The sequence below is a fragment of the Somniosus microcephalus genome, chromosome 2 (assembly GCF_052327205.1).
Source record: "Somniosus microcephalus isolate GS21.2 chromosome 2, FLI_Smic_1.0, whole genome shotgun sequence".
Classification (NCBI taxonomy): domain Eukaryota; kingdom Metazoa; phylum Chordata; class Chondrichthyes; order Squaliformes; family Somniosidae; genus Somniosus; species Somniosus microcephalus.
Window position 1 is genome coordinate 96934385 of NC_140988.1, and position 17026 is coordinate 96951410.

A 17026-nucleotide genomic window follows, 5' to 3' on the forward strand; every position below is an offset into this window, starting at 1 on the left:
AATTGATATTATACACTTCAATGTTACATTTTCCTTGGGGACTCGAGCAACAGTCTTACGGAATTTTATTTTGCTGTGATTTTATTTCCCTCTAAATTGTCATAAAGACAGTCTAGTCATTTATTTAATATAGTTTCCAGTTAAGTCTATTTAATTTCCTTTTGTGGACCTGTGCTTATTAAACAGTCTGGTCCTAATAAAGGCAAAACAAGTTGCAATATAGAACTGTTCAGAGTAGGATTATAATTGAATCAAGATTTCGGTAAATTGTTTTCAGATCATTAAATGTAAACCTGAAATACTAAAATTGATTTTTATTACACAACTGTTGATGAATAAATCATCAGATTTCTAGCATGTGTATCCAATCTGAACAAAATTAGGCAATGATTTACAAAAAGTAATGGAGCCATATGAGCATGGATAATTGGGGAAAAGTGCTGGAATTCAGCATAATGTGATGTCTGTAGTAAACTAGAGTTCAGTGCTTGGATTGTTGACAGAATTAACCAGAATTTGAGCGATTCAGTTTATTTTGCTTAGAAACAGCTAAGAAATTTAATTCTGAATTTGTACTATATTATCATTTTAATAATTATCCAAAATCATTGTATATGAGAACAAAGCATGTAGCCAGACTGATAACTACTAAAAGTATGTTTGCTGCATTCAAATACCCAATTTCAATTTCAAAATGGTCTCTCTTGTGAGCTTTTTTGTTGTATGACACCCATTTCTTGAACATTATTGTAGTTACGAAATTAATTAGTTAATTTTTATGTGTACCAGAAAAATGCGTTCCAAACTGAACACACCAACTGTCACGTGACTGAGACATAGAGCATTCATTAGTCTTCTATAATACTAAGTTCCCTCGGATAAAATCATTATATTGTCATAATATTTAAAAACACACCAAAAATCAGGCTTATGAGTTCTAAGCCACTATTTAGTAAATCACCAAATAGTTTATCATCCTCTGTGCAACTAGTGATTGAGAAAGATCTACAAGTAATGGGCTTTACTCCACCACCTCTATCTGTTATAATAGTAATCTTCACGAAATGGCTGTTATAACAAAAAAGAAGTAGGTAGACTACAGCACGAGAGAGTTTGAAAGGGGGTCATCAGTGCATGTGTGTGTGCATGCATCACTTGATGTCATTCAATTTTGACAATCAAAATTAATTGTTTTTGATATTGATATCCAATCCATGTGTGATTGAGCTTTTACATTCAGTAGTGAGGTAGCATGACCTTTAATTTTGTTTCACAAAAGTCACTTCAGTTAATGCTATCATTTGGTTTGTGTGGTTAAAACAGAGCCTTATCGAAGGTGATCATGAATGGATTTTTCTCTATTGTGACGCACAGAAAAAGCTCCCCAGTAATTTATGTGGATAATGCCAGGCTTACTATACGGATGGCATGAAAATTGGAGTCACTTTACTTTTCCTTCTCTCCAGTGTATCTAATAATGCAAAGCAGAACCTGATGACTGTAGCAAACATTGGAGTAGTGTTTGGGCCGACTCTGATGCGGGCACGGCAAGAAACTGTTGCAGCCATCATGGACCTCAAGTTTCAGAACATTGTTGTGGAAATTCTAATTGAAAACTATGAAAAGGTGAGTTCTTCATTTTATTAGCAGTGTCGCAGTTGTAAAAAACCGTGAACTACATAGAATCATAGAAATTTAACATAGAAATTGCGGCACAGAAGGAGACCATTTGGCCCATCGTGTCTGTGTCTGCCGAAAAAGAGCTATCCAGCATAATCCCACTTTCCAGCTCTTGGTCCGTTGCCCTGTACGTTACGGCACTTCAAGTACAGTTTGTCCTTATTTGTTCAAATTCTCTATACAAATAATATATTGTCATCGACCTACGAAATTAGCACGGTAGCGCTGTCCATACTCCTCAGTGGTTCTGATTTAATCAAACCTCCCAATTTCATGAGTGTATTTTAGTCCTGCCCACAATTCAATTTTGGAGTGGCATTCCTGAGTTTTAAAATATTCCACAAGACTTAAACTGGTCCTAGGTTTCTTTTTGTTGGATTTGGTGGGTAAAAGTATGTCTGAAACATTTACTTTTATCCTCATTTTCAGACCAAGGATTTAGCATTTTATTGCGTTTTGATGGTACATAGTTTAAGGTTTATATGTGTCATCAAAATATAATGGCCCAGAAATTGCTGTAATTGGGCGGTTGGCCCCGAACACCATGTTAGGCCGCTGTGTGCCGCGACCCTCCCGTGGCAAATTTAGGCCAAAATTTCCCGGGGAACTGATCACCACAGCGAGGATAGTGGCGATTAGGAAGTGGTGCAGCCAATGGCCATTGACAAATATTTCAATCAGTATTGTATTATTCATCCACTTTTTATTCTGGTTTATGAAGGTGGATATATGACCTGTGAGTCCATTTTGAGAATTCACCACAAACTGTTAGTCAAATTATTTTGTTTTCTAAAGTTATTTCTCGGTATAACATGGGCAGCATGTGTGGCTGAAGGCTTCTAAATTGTAATCGTTTTCAGATGTTGGTGGGAAAATTCATTTCAAAGCACACAGGGAATATATTAAAAACTCAATGCAAGATCTGTAGCTAGTAATTATTTAATAATTAATTTCTCATATTCCTGCCTTTAAATTCAGAGCAGCTGCACAGTCTCGAATAGCCGTTACAACTCTTTAAATAGATCAATTTTACATTTATTCCCTCAACAAAATATTTAATGATACACTATCTTGTTGATGTGGAATTGAAAGAAACAAATATTAGGATTGATACACCATGTTAAAATTAGCGATTGACACTGTTAAGGGATAAGAGATCAGTGAATCGATTCAAACATTAGATGGCTTTCAAAAATTCAATTTCACCTAACAGGAAACTTTCTGGGCAGCTAATATGTCCGAAAGATAATTATTTCTGCATTAGCGAAATACGTCGCTAAAGCGCCATAAAAAGCTATCTTTGTTTAAGGGAAAATGATCTTGGTGCAATAAATCGCGCTGCTGCCCTCAGTCTAAGTGGCAGCGGCGATCAAAGCAGCGTTAATCCAGCAAATTGGACACCGCCATTGAATTTATAGGTGGGGCAGAGCTATGATAATGGAATTCTCAATGTTTCAGCGAGTTCACGGCAGAACAGCGCAGAGGGTCCCAGGAAATTTTGCCATGGCATAAGTCATGTCCAGAATCACTCGCGCCTTAATTTCCTGGAAATAGCAATGGTGTGCACTGTAGATGGGCCATTACTATGGCGCAAGTTTCCAGTTAATCCTCTGTTTGAGAAGTGCAAATAAGTTAAGCACTTGTTTAATTTGGACTTGTAGAAACCATAACAATACATTAAACTTCTCGAATGAACATAACCAATTTTTATAATTTTAAATTGGCTGCTATGTATAGTACAATAATTATTGCTGGTGTAGGCCATTTGTCCTGCTGTTTCTCTCATTTTCAAGCTTGCAGGTTAAGAGACATGAGGCCATCATTTAGTCTGTTTCATGTAAATCCTTGTTCTGAAATGCATCTAGTTTCCCTCCCCCCCCCCCCCCACCAATCCCTGCCAACAGCAACATTGCTATTGTTCATACGCACCAGGAAAAGCTTGTTCTTTTGCCATTGATCACTTTTTCCCACACTGGAAATCATTGTAGTTCAGTAGCAAACATTTCAAACAGGTGACTACACCCAACCTTTTTGAAGTGTTCAACTTTTGGAAAGTTTCAAAAGGTTATCATTTTGCTTAGTCAGCAATGCTGTTTTCCTCAACCAACATTGATAAATGACTTGCAATCACAGTCTTAATGTGAGGTAGTTAATGTCACAGATGACACCAAGCTAAAGGTATGGGAGAGCAATGTGCCTCATTCGTGACCCACCTCTGAAGTTGGGTCAATTCAGCTTGACTCACCTTCAACCTCTCGTTTTAGAATTTGCATTCCATGTCACGGACAAGGACACTGATTTATGGCTGTCACGGAAAATGCACAAAATTGTGGAATTTCCACCAAAACCGTAGTTTAAAAAAATCCCAGAATCCCATGTATTAAAAATGGAATTTGACTACTTGTAAATGAGATCCTGGTTTGTTCCCAGTAACTGACATATTCAACGCCTGTTTATGCTTTATGATAAATGACTTGCAATCACAGTCTTAATGTGAGGTAGTTAATGTCACAGATGATACTAAGCTAAAGTTATGGGAGAGGAAAATGGCCGCTGAAGAGGTAGCCAATGAGGGTTTCACTTGGGCTGATGAGCGCCAATAAGGTTTAACACAGATAAATGCAAAGATGCTGCATATATTGGATTGGAAGCAAAAATACAAGACACGTGTGCTCCTTAGATGGGAAAGAACTTGTCAAGAGAGGAAGTTGAAAGAGAACTCTGTTTCTGGACTCATTCTTGCCATACTAATCAGTTGGAGGTGACAATAAACTAAGCAAGTAGCTATTTTTACTATATCATTTGAGTTCAACTCTCCAAATCATGCTGAAGCTGTGCTGTGCCCTAATCAGGCCAGACTGGGCTACTGCATACAGTCTGGTCACTGTGATACAAGGGTTAGATCCAGGCTCTACAAAGGTGAAGGAAATGACTTGACAAGCTAAAGTTCTTCAGCCTCAAACTGTGACATGTAGGGGGAGACCTTACAAGAAATATGTGAGATAATTAATGGGATAGAAAAAGTAAACCTGGAACCAGAACAACAACTTGCATTTATATAGCGCCTTTAACGCAGTAAAATGTTCCAAGGCGTTTCACAGGAGCATTATTAAACAGAATTTGACACCGAGCCATATAAGCAGATATTAAGACAGGTGAGCAAAAGCTTGGTCAAAGCGGTAGATTTTAAAAGGATCTTAAAGGAGGAGAGGTTTAGGTAGGAAATTTCAGTGCTTGGGGTCTAGGCAGCGATGAAAATCAGGGACGAGCAAGAGGCCAGAATTGGAGGAGCTGTAAGATTTGGATCACAGGTCACACACACATTACCCAAAGGGTCTTAGGAGTTGTAAGGCTTTTTATTAGAGAGCTACAGTTTAAGCATAATCAGATACTACTACATGCGATTGAAATAGATACAGTAGACATACAACCTGTGACAGATGAGGGCAATCTACATCCTTGAAACGGACGATGAGTACGGTGGTTCCAGATTGGGTGGATTCCTGCAGTTTGCGACAGCGGTCACTTCTGCAGGATCGTCCCTAGAGTTGTTGGAGGTGTTATGCCGTCAGCCAGCATTGATCCACCTCAGAGGCTAAACTTGACCAAGGTGTTAGGCCGTAGCCACCTCAGGGAAGCCTTCACCCCTAACTACCTGTTTTCCTCTCAGTCGCCTGTTTTTATACCTTATTTCGATGGGCTGGTGGATACCTGGTGTCAATCATTTTTACCCGTCCCATTGTCCAATTACAAGGGAAAGGGTATATTTGACGGCCCCCTCCCAGCCTCATGAGGTCATTTTCCTCCTTATCTCTGTTCTAAAGGTCTTGTTCCCCCCTCGTTGACAGCTTGTTTATCCTACGCTCCTTGCTGCATCCCTTATCAGGCCTAGCTATGCCCACTCGAAGGCCTGTTTTTGTGTTCTGACGTCGTAATTCAGCTCTCTGTACAGCTCCTTTTCTGACATGACTGGAATCCTTCTGTGTCATCAACCTAGGCAAACTGCTGATCGAGGGAACCCGTAACAGACTATTATTTCTTTAAATCCACGATTTCTTACAGAGCCCAGAAATCTCGGAGTGTTGTAGGGCTAGAGGAGGTTACAGAGATAGGGAGGGCGAGTCCATGGAGGAGATTTAAAACAAGGATGTGAATTTTAAAATGGAGGTGTTGCCGGACCCGGAGCCAATGTAAGTCAGCGAGCACAGGTGTGATGGGCGAACGGGACGGTGCGAGTTAGGATACGGGCAGCCAAGTTTTGGGTGAGCTCAAGTTTACGAAGGGTGCAGGATGGGAAACTGGCCAGGAGAGCATTGGAATAGTCGAGTCTAGAGGTAACAAAGGCATGGATGGGGGCTTCGGCAGCAGATGAGCTGAGGCGGGGTGGAGACGGGTGATTTTTATGGAAGTGGAAGTAGGTGGTCCTGGTGATGGAGGCGACATGGGGTTGGAAGTGTAGCTCAGGGGCAATAGTCCACGTGGCTCAGTCCATGGCTGTGAATGGTCTGATTCAGCCTCCGACAGTTGCAGGGAGAGAGATGGAGTCGGTAGCTAGGGAATGGAGTTAGTGGCGGTGACCGAAGACAATGGGGGAATTTTAACATGGGTGAGTGGGTGCGGGGGGGGTTAAATGGGAAAAAATTCCAAGCGTGTAGGGAAGCCGGCTCCAACCCACTTACTTTTGGGTTTTACTGAGGCGGGACAAAGTGCGTGTTAGATATGTTAATGAGGCTGGAAGCCTCAGATTTAACCTGGGCCTCGGGAAACCTGGCAGCTGCAGCGAGGCGAGGACAGCCTCGAGGAGCACTCCTCGTGGGCTAGGAGGAGCAGGAGTGCTTCTTCGGACCCCCGGGGTCGGTGATCAGACCCCCAGGGTCAGGGATCAGACCTACCTGGTCCTGCGGCTTCCTCCGAAGTGCTCCCCGCCCATCTGGAAGCCAAGCCTGTCAGTCACGCTGACTTCTGAGCGGGGAACCTGTCAGGGCCAATAGTCACATGCTGTGGAGTTAAATCTCCACAGTGTACGGGGAAACCCAGATCCCCGCGCACTACCAGACCCTCCTGCTCCCAGGGAGTTGGGAAGTAAAAATTCCCCCCAATGGCATCGGTCTTCCCAATGTTTAATTGGAGAAAATTTCTGCTCATCCAGTACTGGATGTCTGACGAGCAGTGTCACAACTCTGAGGCAGTGGATGGATCGAGAGGGGTGATGGTGAGGTAGAGCTGGGTGTCATCAGTGTACATGTGAAACCTGGCATCGTGTTTCCGGAACAGCATTAAGACAAGGGAGCGCAGATTCAGGATTGTGAAAAGAACATTGACATCGAGAAGTATTTCTTTGCACAGTGAGCTGGAACAGGTAAGGGTAGTTGAAGTCATGGCACCAAATGCAATTAAGGAACAGTTAGATACTACTGGGAAGATGGTAGAGTTGGTATTTTTGCTAGGATGAGATCAAATGAGCTGAAGGACCGCCTTTATCCAAATCAATCTTGTGACTTCCAACAAAAAGAACCCTATCCAACATCTAGGCTTGGATTTTGGTTGTAGATACTTATGTTAAGAAATTCACCTTCGTACCCAGGTCAGACAGGAACTGAGTGTAACTGAGACCCTATCCAAAGGTCTCCTTCATGCATACAACTGTTTGAAAACTGTCAGATATTTCCACTGCTATTGGGATGATAAAGAGCAAACCGTTGTTTGGGGACGAGTTCTTTTTAGTTTTCACATTACCCAGAGCACTAATAACTCTTTCTTGCTCTAAAACACAGCTGATAGCTTTGTGTCACACTCTTGTGCAATGGCTGTTGCCCAGCTCAGTATTTAGAGTGTTCCACTGAAAACTATGTTTAGGCAGCCACCTGACAGAAAGTGGCATAAATTCCTTAAAGGCTGTGTCCCTAGGTGAGATGATGAGTATTTCCTATTTGTGTGTTCCTGTTGAGCTGTGCGGTCGTGCAGTCATCTGCAAGGTCCCGGGCAGGCCGCTCACCGGCTTCCACATTGGAGATACGCACGTGCGCAACTATTTGAATGGGCCACGCAGTGGGGGAGGCAGGCCGCGCAGGAGGCAGTGCGGCTTACGGGGGACGTTGAGTAGAGGTTACATTTATTTCAGGAGTAAGGAAGACCATACCTCCTGGAAAGTAATTACAGTTTCAGTTATGGTTTTGTTCTGTGCAATTTACGGTGGGTGTGCTGTGTGTCATAACTGGTTATTTTTCACAAAAGCTTGCCCCATCCTTTTCGGGAGTTTTACCTATTTTGGAAAAGAAAATTGCTTCATCGGGTTACAGTGATTTTTTTCTTGTTTAGCGCATTTAAATTAATCTTAAGGAATTTTAGATATGAGCAAAACAGACTTGCATTGGTATTACAGATTCCTTACTGACTTTCAAGTCCAGATTCTTGTGCACGCACACACATCTGTCAAATATTTGCAATCTCTGCAGTCACTCTGATTTTTTATTTATTTATGTGCTGTTTTTAGGAGCAGGTGTAGTAATGACTGTGAAAATAAAAAAACAAAGGTACTAGTTGGTGGCTGACCCTTAATGATCAAGTGGCAATTTTGATCTGTCACAGCTGAATGGCCAGAAATTGATATTTTGACATAAAGCTGTTCCAAGCAGGTTGATGCACTTTCACATTTTTGCCAGCAGGTGTCTCCCTCAAGTAAATTTAAACACTGCAGGGAGGCGACTTGGGGTTTTATTATCCTTATAGAATGAACTACAGGAAACTCTTTGGTATCTGGCACCGACGGGACCGGGATGGTGCCAGTTGATTAAAAATTCTGGATGACGGAGAGGGTTATCTACCGAGGCTATTTTTAACAAACAAAAATTTAAAAAATCAAGAAATGTGCAGTATACAGTAATTGGGTACTCACCTACAGAATGTTGTGTTAAATGGATGGTGGAAGATGCTTGATTAAGTACAGTACTGCCAGTTGAGGGTAATCCATAACTACCGGCAGTGCAGGAGACATACAGAAAAATGGCGGATCGGAAGAGTCTACCGGCAGCGCGGGAGAGTCAGACTCCTGATATTGAGGTGTTCAGACTTCCGACAGCGCCAAGAAGCTGCGTAGTGGCAGTTTGGAGAACTACCCCCACTGACTAACTCGGCCACCGCGGGAGACTCGGACTCGGCAACATTTCCGGTTATTGAGGTGTTGTTTTCGGAAGATGATTTTGCCGGTTAATAGAGAATTCCGGACATTTAGGTGCCGTTTAAACGAGAGTTTCCTGTACTTGTTTGATACAAGTGCTAAGTTAATGATGGTGCTACATTATATCCTTGTTAGACATTTTAATAAAAGCATTACAATTAGCATCCCTTAAGCTTCTTTAAATATATGTTGGTTTAAGCATTTTTCAATAGAACAGTCTTCCAGGCAAATTGATCCATACAACATAAGTGATTGAACAAGATCAGGAAATAAATCTTCATAGTAACAATTTACAGTGAAATGTCTTTTGTGTTTAAATGCTGTCTTACAATGTGTAAGATTCTTGTCAGTTACGTGCAGTAAATGGCATTAATTGCCTGTTATTGTCCACTCCAGCTCTTCAGGGAGATATATTAAGAAGAGTCTCAGAAACCCAAACACGTACACTGTGTACTTCCAGTTAGTGAAAGATGCACATAATCAGCTCCGCAGCGTTTTGATAATTAGTGCCTCATAAGCCTTATATTGTGTGTACATTTATGTGACATTTTGTACAGAGAATTGAGACCACAAGAAATCAGACCAATTGATCACTGTAAAAGCCTTATATTTATTGCTGTTCTTTTTTAGCAGAGTTTATTTCAGTGTTTATGAAGTAAATTTACTGAATCATTATGGTTCTTAAGTTGATTCATTACTTTAACCTTTATTAACATGGAATCAAGATGTCCTTAATATTGTGATGGCTTAAGTAACATAATTGACTGTGTGCAGCAATTCAATTGTACAGATGTAAAATTCAAGATAGAATATCATTCAGATAAGCAAGCAGGAGGGAAATTTAAGTGTAGTAATCCAAGCAGGAGGGAAATTTAAGTGTAGTAATCCACAATTTGAAGATTTATCAAAGTTTAGCTTTTGAAACCATTTTCACTTCTCGAGGATGCAAAATCATGTTACTTGGGCAACTAACAGTACTGCACATCATAGGTGCTGAAATTTACAGGATTTGTTTCAGGATATCACACAGATTACTTGCCCTAATTATGACACGAGTTTAGAAATGTAACTTCTTTCCACAGCTCCAGACCATACATACGCAATCCGAGGTTTGATCTATTCAAAAATGTGAAGCAAATTATTTTTGGCTTAATTATACTTTATCATCCAGAACAAGTGTTGATAAAAATGGCTTGATGCTGATTTTGTAGCGGGCTTTTGAGCAAAATCTTCTGTTTCTTCATTGCAGATATTCAGAACAGCTCCAGATGCCAGTGTGGGCCAGTCAGACACTTCGTCAACACCATCTTCAAATATACTGACCAGGCGGCCATCGCAGGGCCCCCGCCATTCAAGGCCCCTAGCTGTGTACAATTTTTCTGTGGCCCTAGATAAAGGTAGGAACCAGTTTCACTTTTTGTACAAAGAAATATGCCTTTCAGACTTTTTTTGACATTTTAATCTGATGTGTCTTATGATCTATTATTATCGTCTTTGTTTGGTGGCGATAAAAAGTCAAAGTGGGTTTTGTTTTCTTATCCACGCTTGCCTTTAAATCTCCCTGTACCTCTTCCTGATCCAGATAGCAGGCTTGAGACCAGGTCTCAGCTTTCCACCGGTGGCATTCTGTTCCCAGCTGCTGTGGAGGTGGGAGTGCAGATAGTGACCACACATGACTGGACCATTGACTTTCTTTCCCTCTCTGTGGGAGACCGCCAGGGATGAACCAAGTTTCCAGATTATTGCCACTTGCGCTGAATTCTGGCAGTTTTGTTTGTGGTCTCGTGTTTATGAGGAAGCGAGTTAAGACTGCCGTTACTCATTACTTAAGTTCTGTACAGTCTGTGGAAAGAAAGCAGTTTCATCTCATCAGTCTGGATTGGATTCCAACTCCCTCTTGGATTTAATCCTGGTCATCAGGGTGGATGGATAGTGTGCCAACCCACTGTCCCATGTTGTCTCCCACAAATGTGCAATGCTTCCTTAAAAAAAATCCTCGTAAGGCTTTCCAACAGTGTTTGTTTGGTGGCCACTTTTAATCTGATTAGGTGCTTTGGGGTTGTGATTTGGAAAAACTCAAGTTTTCACACATCCAACGGCACTTAATAAAACCTGTCATCATCTGGGCTTCGAGGCTTAAAGTTAGCTGTGATTCATTTGCAGTTGATGGTCTTGCAGTAGTTGGAACAGATGTCTAGACAAAATAAACCTAACTCTCCTCGTTTGGTGATTATTTTGACCTAATCTGTAGGATTATTAAAAGGGGCATTGTCTTCTAAGTAGGGAGCGTAAAGAATTGAACAAATTGTAAATGCCGACAGCATTGTGCATCATGATGACAGACTGCAAACTTAACGTCCATAATAATCTTTGAAGTTTTCGTTTGATCCTCCTAAAGAACTTTCCCATAAAGAGTCAGAGGTGAGATGAGGAGAATTTTTTTCACACAGCGAGTTATGATCTGGAATGCATTGCCTGAAAGGGTGGTGGAAGCAGATTCAGTGGTAGCTTTCAACAGGGAATTGGATAAATAGTTGAAGGAGAGAAACTTGCAGGGCTATGGGGAAAGAGCAGAGGAGTGGGACTAATTGGATAGCTCTACCAAAGAGCCAGCATAGGCACGATGGACTGAATGGCCTCCTTCTGTGCAGTAAGATTCTATGATAAGATCCCTATTAGGCCTTATAAAATAATGTTATTAAAGAGACAAGTACTTTGAACCATCTTGGAAATTTGCTGGATAAGAAGTTTATACAGCGGCTTTCATTTTAAAATGAATTTATTTTTGGTGCAATTTTTTTGGCAAAATGGCTGAATTTTAATGGGGAGGTGGGTTGGGAGCGGGGGCCTCCGAAGCGGTCAGGAGAACCGGTTTGAGAGGCTGGCTGTGGGCAGGTAGGCCTGTGGCACTAGGCCGCAGAGAGGCGGGAGGGATCGAGTGGGGGCTGGAGGGTGCTGAAGGAGCACGGGGAGGGCCAAGGAGCAGGGCTGGGGCTGGGTAGCGGGGGTGGGTTGGGGAACAATTGGCATCCGGACGAGAAGTGGGGCTGGGCAAGAGGACCTCGGGAGGACCAGAGGAGCAGGGGAGATTGGAGGCCTGGAGAGAGATCGGAAGCCTGGGGAGGAGATGGGGTGGGGGTTTGGAGGCCTCGTGTGGGGTGTCTGATCACAGGGGGTGGGTTAGGTTGGGAAGCTGGATCCACTTACCTCCACTTACCTCCTGGATCCAACTATCCTTACCTTACTTGGCTGCGGGTTTCACAAGGCATGCTAAACGCTACCAGCTAAAGTTAAATTTAAAATGGAGGTTAAAGCAGAGGCTTCCAGCCTCATTATAATACTTAAGTTGACAACCTGCCTCCTGGGAGCAGATTGGCTGCCCCCCCTGGTTCCACCGCTGTTAAAACCGGAAGTAGGTGGGTTGGGGTCAGGATTCAGATTTCTAACACTTTGGTCTAGAAATTGGGTTGAGGCGTCAAACTGGCGCCAAGTTCGCCTGGGCGCTGGTTTTTGCGCAGCGTTCGAAGCTGTAGCGATCGTCAGAAATTCAGTTGAAGTGCCCCTAGAGGGAGACGGGGCGAGGCTCGAGGCGCTCCGCGTCCCTCTTAGGGCGCTGAAACTGAATATCGCAGCGCAACGTGCCGCAGCACCACACGCTGCGGCACGGCATGCTGCGGTACTGCAGGCCTTCCTCCCACTGTTAAGGGGGAGGGGCCTGCAACAGCGCGAACCCCGATCGCGAGTGCCGGCATAAGAGCCCGGCACCAAGAAGAAGTGCTGGGCTCTCGGGAAACAGCCAGCAATGCCGCGGGGGGGGGAAACCAGGAGGCCGGGGACGGAGGTGCTGGCAGGTGGCCACCGAAAAAGCGGCCGCCCCGCACCTCCACCTTAACTTGCGCCTCTGCCGGCGCAGCAAGGCCCCGTGAACCGGGCGCGGGTAGCGAACGGCGCCACAGCGGCGTTCACTACCAAATATCGTGTTTGGGGCGCGAATGGGGCGCTGCGCACACCGATGATGTCATCGGTGGCGGCGCAGCGCAAATGGCTAACGCCACCATTAGCGCCCCTGGTGAATATCACGGGAGGCACAGCCAGTGGCGCTACAGCCACTGCCTGCCTCTTTAGGCGCTAACAGGTGGCGCTACTCACCCAATTCTTTCCCCTTTAACTTGCCAGCCGACCCCAACCCACAGTTTTTCTAGGTTAAAATTCCCCCTATTGTTTCAGGGAAGTCGATAATCCTCTTTTCACCCTCCGCCTCCATTTTGGCCCCAGGTATCAGCATCAAACGTTTGCAAATCAGCTATTACATGTTAGTTGAAGAGTCTACGGTGGCATAGTGGTTAGCACTGTTGCCTCACAGCACCAGGGACCCGGGTTTGAATCCGGCCTCGGGTGACTGTCTGTGTGGAGTTTGCACATTCTCCCCGTGTTTGCGTGGGTTTTCTCCGGGTGCTCCGGTTTCCTCCCACAGTTCAAAGATGTGCGGGTTAGGATGATTGGCTATGATAAATTGACCCTTAGTGTTAGGGGGATTAAATACGTGGGGTTACGGGGATAGGGTGGGATATGTGTTGGTGTAGGGGTTACAGGGATCGGGTGGGATATGTGTCGGTGCAGGCTCGATGGGCCGAAATGGCATCTATCTGCACTGTGGGGTTTCTGTGATTTCTGTGTCTGTGATAAATGGTCCCAAGGATGTGCCTTAACCCTATTCTCAAAGAAATACCATCAACGGCATCAGCCTGAATTTTCCTTTGCCCTCAAAACATCTATTTGGCCTCTGAGTAAGATTACCAATTTGTGATCAGTCCTGTGCTGTACAACCTTGTCTTCCAGGAACTCGATTGTCAATGCCCGAATCTCATTTTGTATAGAACCCTTACAAATGGCATCAGTTTGGATGTATTTGAATCCAGGCTCCAGCGATGATAGACCACTTGATTACAAAATGTACCACCCAGTTCCCCTGCAGTCTCATGTCACATTTTATGGTTAATCTGTTCCAGAGATCAGCTTTGCAAGATTTCAGGACCTGTAACCATTATAAAACTATAGGTCAAAAACAACAAAAGCCATTCAACTACCTAATTTTCCCTTGTCATTTAACTATTATAATTTCCCTCCAATCTTAACACCAAACAGACATCCCCACTTCCATTTTAACCCAGCAATATCTCCATTTGTTGAAAGTTTCACCTAATTCAGCATTCAGTGTTGGATCACAGTCCACGTTAACTTCTTTGTATGAAATAAAGAAAGGGTTTACATAGCACCTTCCATGTGCTCAGGATGTTCCAAAGCACTTCACAGCCAATTAATTTATTTCGAAGTGTAGTCACTGTTGTTTAGTAGGCAAACGTAGCAGCCAGTTTGCACACAGCAAGGTCCCACAAACAACAATCTGTTTTCTTGGTGTTGATTGAGGGATGAATGTTGGCTAGGACACTAGGAGAATCGCCTGCTCCTCTAAAATTACCATGGAGTCTTTTACGTTCTCCTGAATAGATAGATGGTCTGTGGGTCTAACATCTCATCTAAAGTACAGCACTAACGACAGTGCAGCACTCACTCAGTACTGGGCTAAAGTGTCAGCATAGGTTATGTGCTCAAAATCTTGGAGTGGGACTTGAACCCCCAATCATCCAAGGTGAAAGTGTGTTACCACTGAGCTAAGGCTGATGCTAAGTGATTACTCATGTTATCTTTACCCTCAGGTTCCCTCAACTTTCAATTGTGATACTTGTTTCTCTTGATTCAGCACAATGATTATGGGACATTCCCCATTCTTTCGCCTGAAAATGATTGAACTTGTATTGCAGTAAAGAAGGTAGCCTTATGTTATCTGCCACAAGCAATGCCATGCTGACATTTATTTTGTTAAAGATAAATTACTTTAATTATAGTATCTTTCCTTGGTTATCATTCGGGCAGTTTTTTTCCCCCCTAAGCATCCATGACGAAAATAATTTCTTGCAAGGCGTTTCCTGCATCAGTAAGTCTCTTCTATTTAATTAATATTTGGTATCAATAATCATACTTATGATTAATGAACAGAATGCCAAAAAATCTTATTGTTTAACATTCTACTCATAATCACAAGTCAGCTTGGCTCATTGGCAGCATTCTCGCCTCTGAGTCAGATAATCCAAGCTCCACTCCAGAATTTGAACATAGAGGTTGGAATTTTCTGTACCTGGGCGGGTCGGGTCCGGGCGGTCGGTGACCCCATTGTTGCTTTCATTCCGCTGCAGAAATCGACTTTGCGCTAATGGGGCCTGTTAAGCCCACCCTGCGCGTTACCTGGCCCAATTAAATGGTGCGGGTCTGATGACGTCATCCATGACGCGTTTTCAGCCGGGATATTTAAAGGAGCCATGACCACATTGCATTTGAAGGTTCATCTAGGAGAGTGCAGGCAGCACATTGGAGGTTTTTTATTGCTCCAAACAGTTGGAGAGATGGCTGCACAGAGGCAGAGGGCTGCACCCAGGTTCTCCGATGACTCCCTCCATATGCTTAGGGTTAGGCTTATGGAGGGAGTCCGAGCATGCAGGGAGGTCCTCTTCCCTTCCAATGGGCGGAAGAGACCTCCCCAAGAGTCAAAAAGAGCCTGGCTCCAAATTGCAGCGGAGGTCAACAGCAGGGATGTGGTCAGGAGGACCTGGGTGCCGTGCCGCAAACATTTCAATTATCTCATTAGATCAGGAAAGGTGAGTATAAAGCCACACTCAACTTCATCCTCCTGTGCCTCTCATCACATCCCCATCACTCTGCCTTCCCAACCCTACTCCTGCACATCCTTACTCGCACCAACGTACCTTGCACCTCCACCCATCCCGCTCTCTCTATCTACATTATCACATCCCCATCTTACTAGCCACCCCTCACACTCAGCCTCATCCTGATGCAATCATACCAACTAACAACACACAAGGAGGCCACTTGGCATTGCCACCCCAATCCATCATAGTCTCCCTCTAAAGATGTAACCCATTCAATCCTTACACTCATTCCATCACTCTCACTCAACCTTCTCTTCTTTCCCTCCTTGCAGGAGAAGAGTGCACACAATAAGAGGGAGAGAAGTGGAGGTGGGCCTCCATCATTTTCCATCCTCTCAACAGCAGAGGAGGCTGCGTTGGAAGTATCGGGAGTGGCCGAGCAGCTGGAGGTGGGTGACAGAGAGGAGGACATCTCGGCAACCTGGTGACAGAATTACATATCATGCAGCTACATGGCATACATCAGTCACTCATATGAGGACTGATGTCAACAGCCACTGAATGGGCATCATGTGCATAATGGTATGTGCACCCATTCTTCATATAGCATATCTAACATCGCTGCCTCCGCAAGATCCTGCAAATCCATTGGCAGGATAGGCGCACCAATGTCAGTGTTCTCACTCAGGCCAACATCCCCAGCATCGAAGCTTTGACCAAGCTCAATCAGCTCCAATGGATGGGTCACATTGTCCGCATGCCCGATACGAGACTCCCAAAACAAGCGCTCTACTCGGAGCTCTGGCACGGCAAGAGAGCCCCAGGTGGGCAGAGGAAACACTTCAAGGACACCCTCAAAGCCTCCTTGAAAATGTGTAACATCCCCACCGACACCTGGGAATCCCTGGCCCAAGACCGCACAAAGTGGAGGAGAAGCATCCGGGAAGGCGCCGAACACCTCGAGTCTCTTCGCCGGGAGCAAGCAGAAACCAAGCGCTGGCAGCGGAAGGAGCGCACGTCAACCCAAGCACCCCACCCACCCACCCCTTCAACCACCGTCTGCCCCACCTGTGACAGAGACTGTAGGTCCCCACCCACCCACCCCTTCAACCACCGTCTGCCCCACCTGTGACAGAGACTGTAGGTCCTGCATTGGACTCATCAGTCACCTGAGAACTCATTTTTAATGTGGAAGCAAGTCATCCTCGGTTCCGAAGGACTGTCTAAGAAGAAGAGGAAGAAGATATCTAACTCATCTCTTTACTCTCCCACAGATTTATCAAGAGTCCACCCCCACTGTCCAGGAGGAAGAGGAAGACAATGACACAGGAGCCTCCAGCTTCTGAGGGTGCAGCAGCTCCAGACATGAGCACACCCAGCACTAGTGCAGAGACGCACACCTCGGTGGGTCCCACACGAGATAGAGTAGTGCTGTCACCGGGTC

The 17026-nt window shown here is 44.3% G+C and overlaps 1 protein-coding gene across 4 annotated transcripts in view; it reads left to right on the plus strand.

Moving 5' to 3' along the window:
- Positions 1 to 17026, plus strand: part of arhgap10 (Rho GTPase activating protein 10) — a 247780-nt gene that overhangs the window by 196692 nt on the left and 34062 nt on the right. For all 4 annotated transcript variants that reach the window (XM_086011545.1, XM_086011527.1, XM_086011535.1 and 1 more), the window contains 2 exons: positions 1467 to 1626; positions 10107 to 10254. In XM_086011545.1, the coding sequence (XP_085867671.1) occupies positions 1467 to 1626; positions 10107 to 10254 (308 nt within the window). The remainder of the gene's footprint in view (positions 1 to 1466; positions 1627 to 10106; positions 10255 to 17026) is intronic.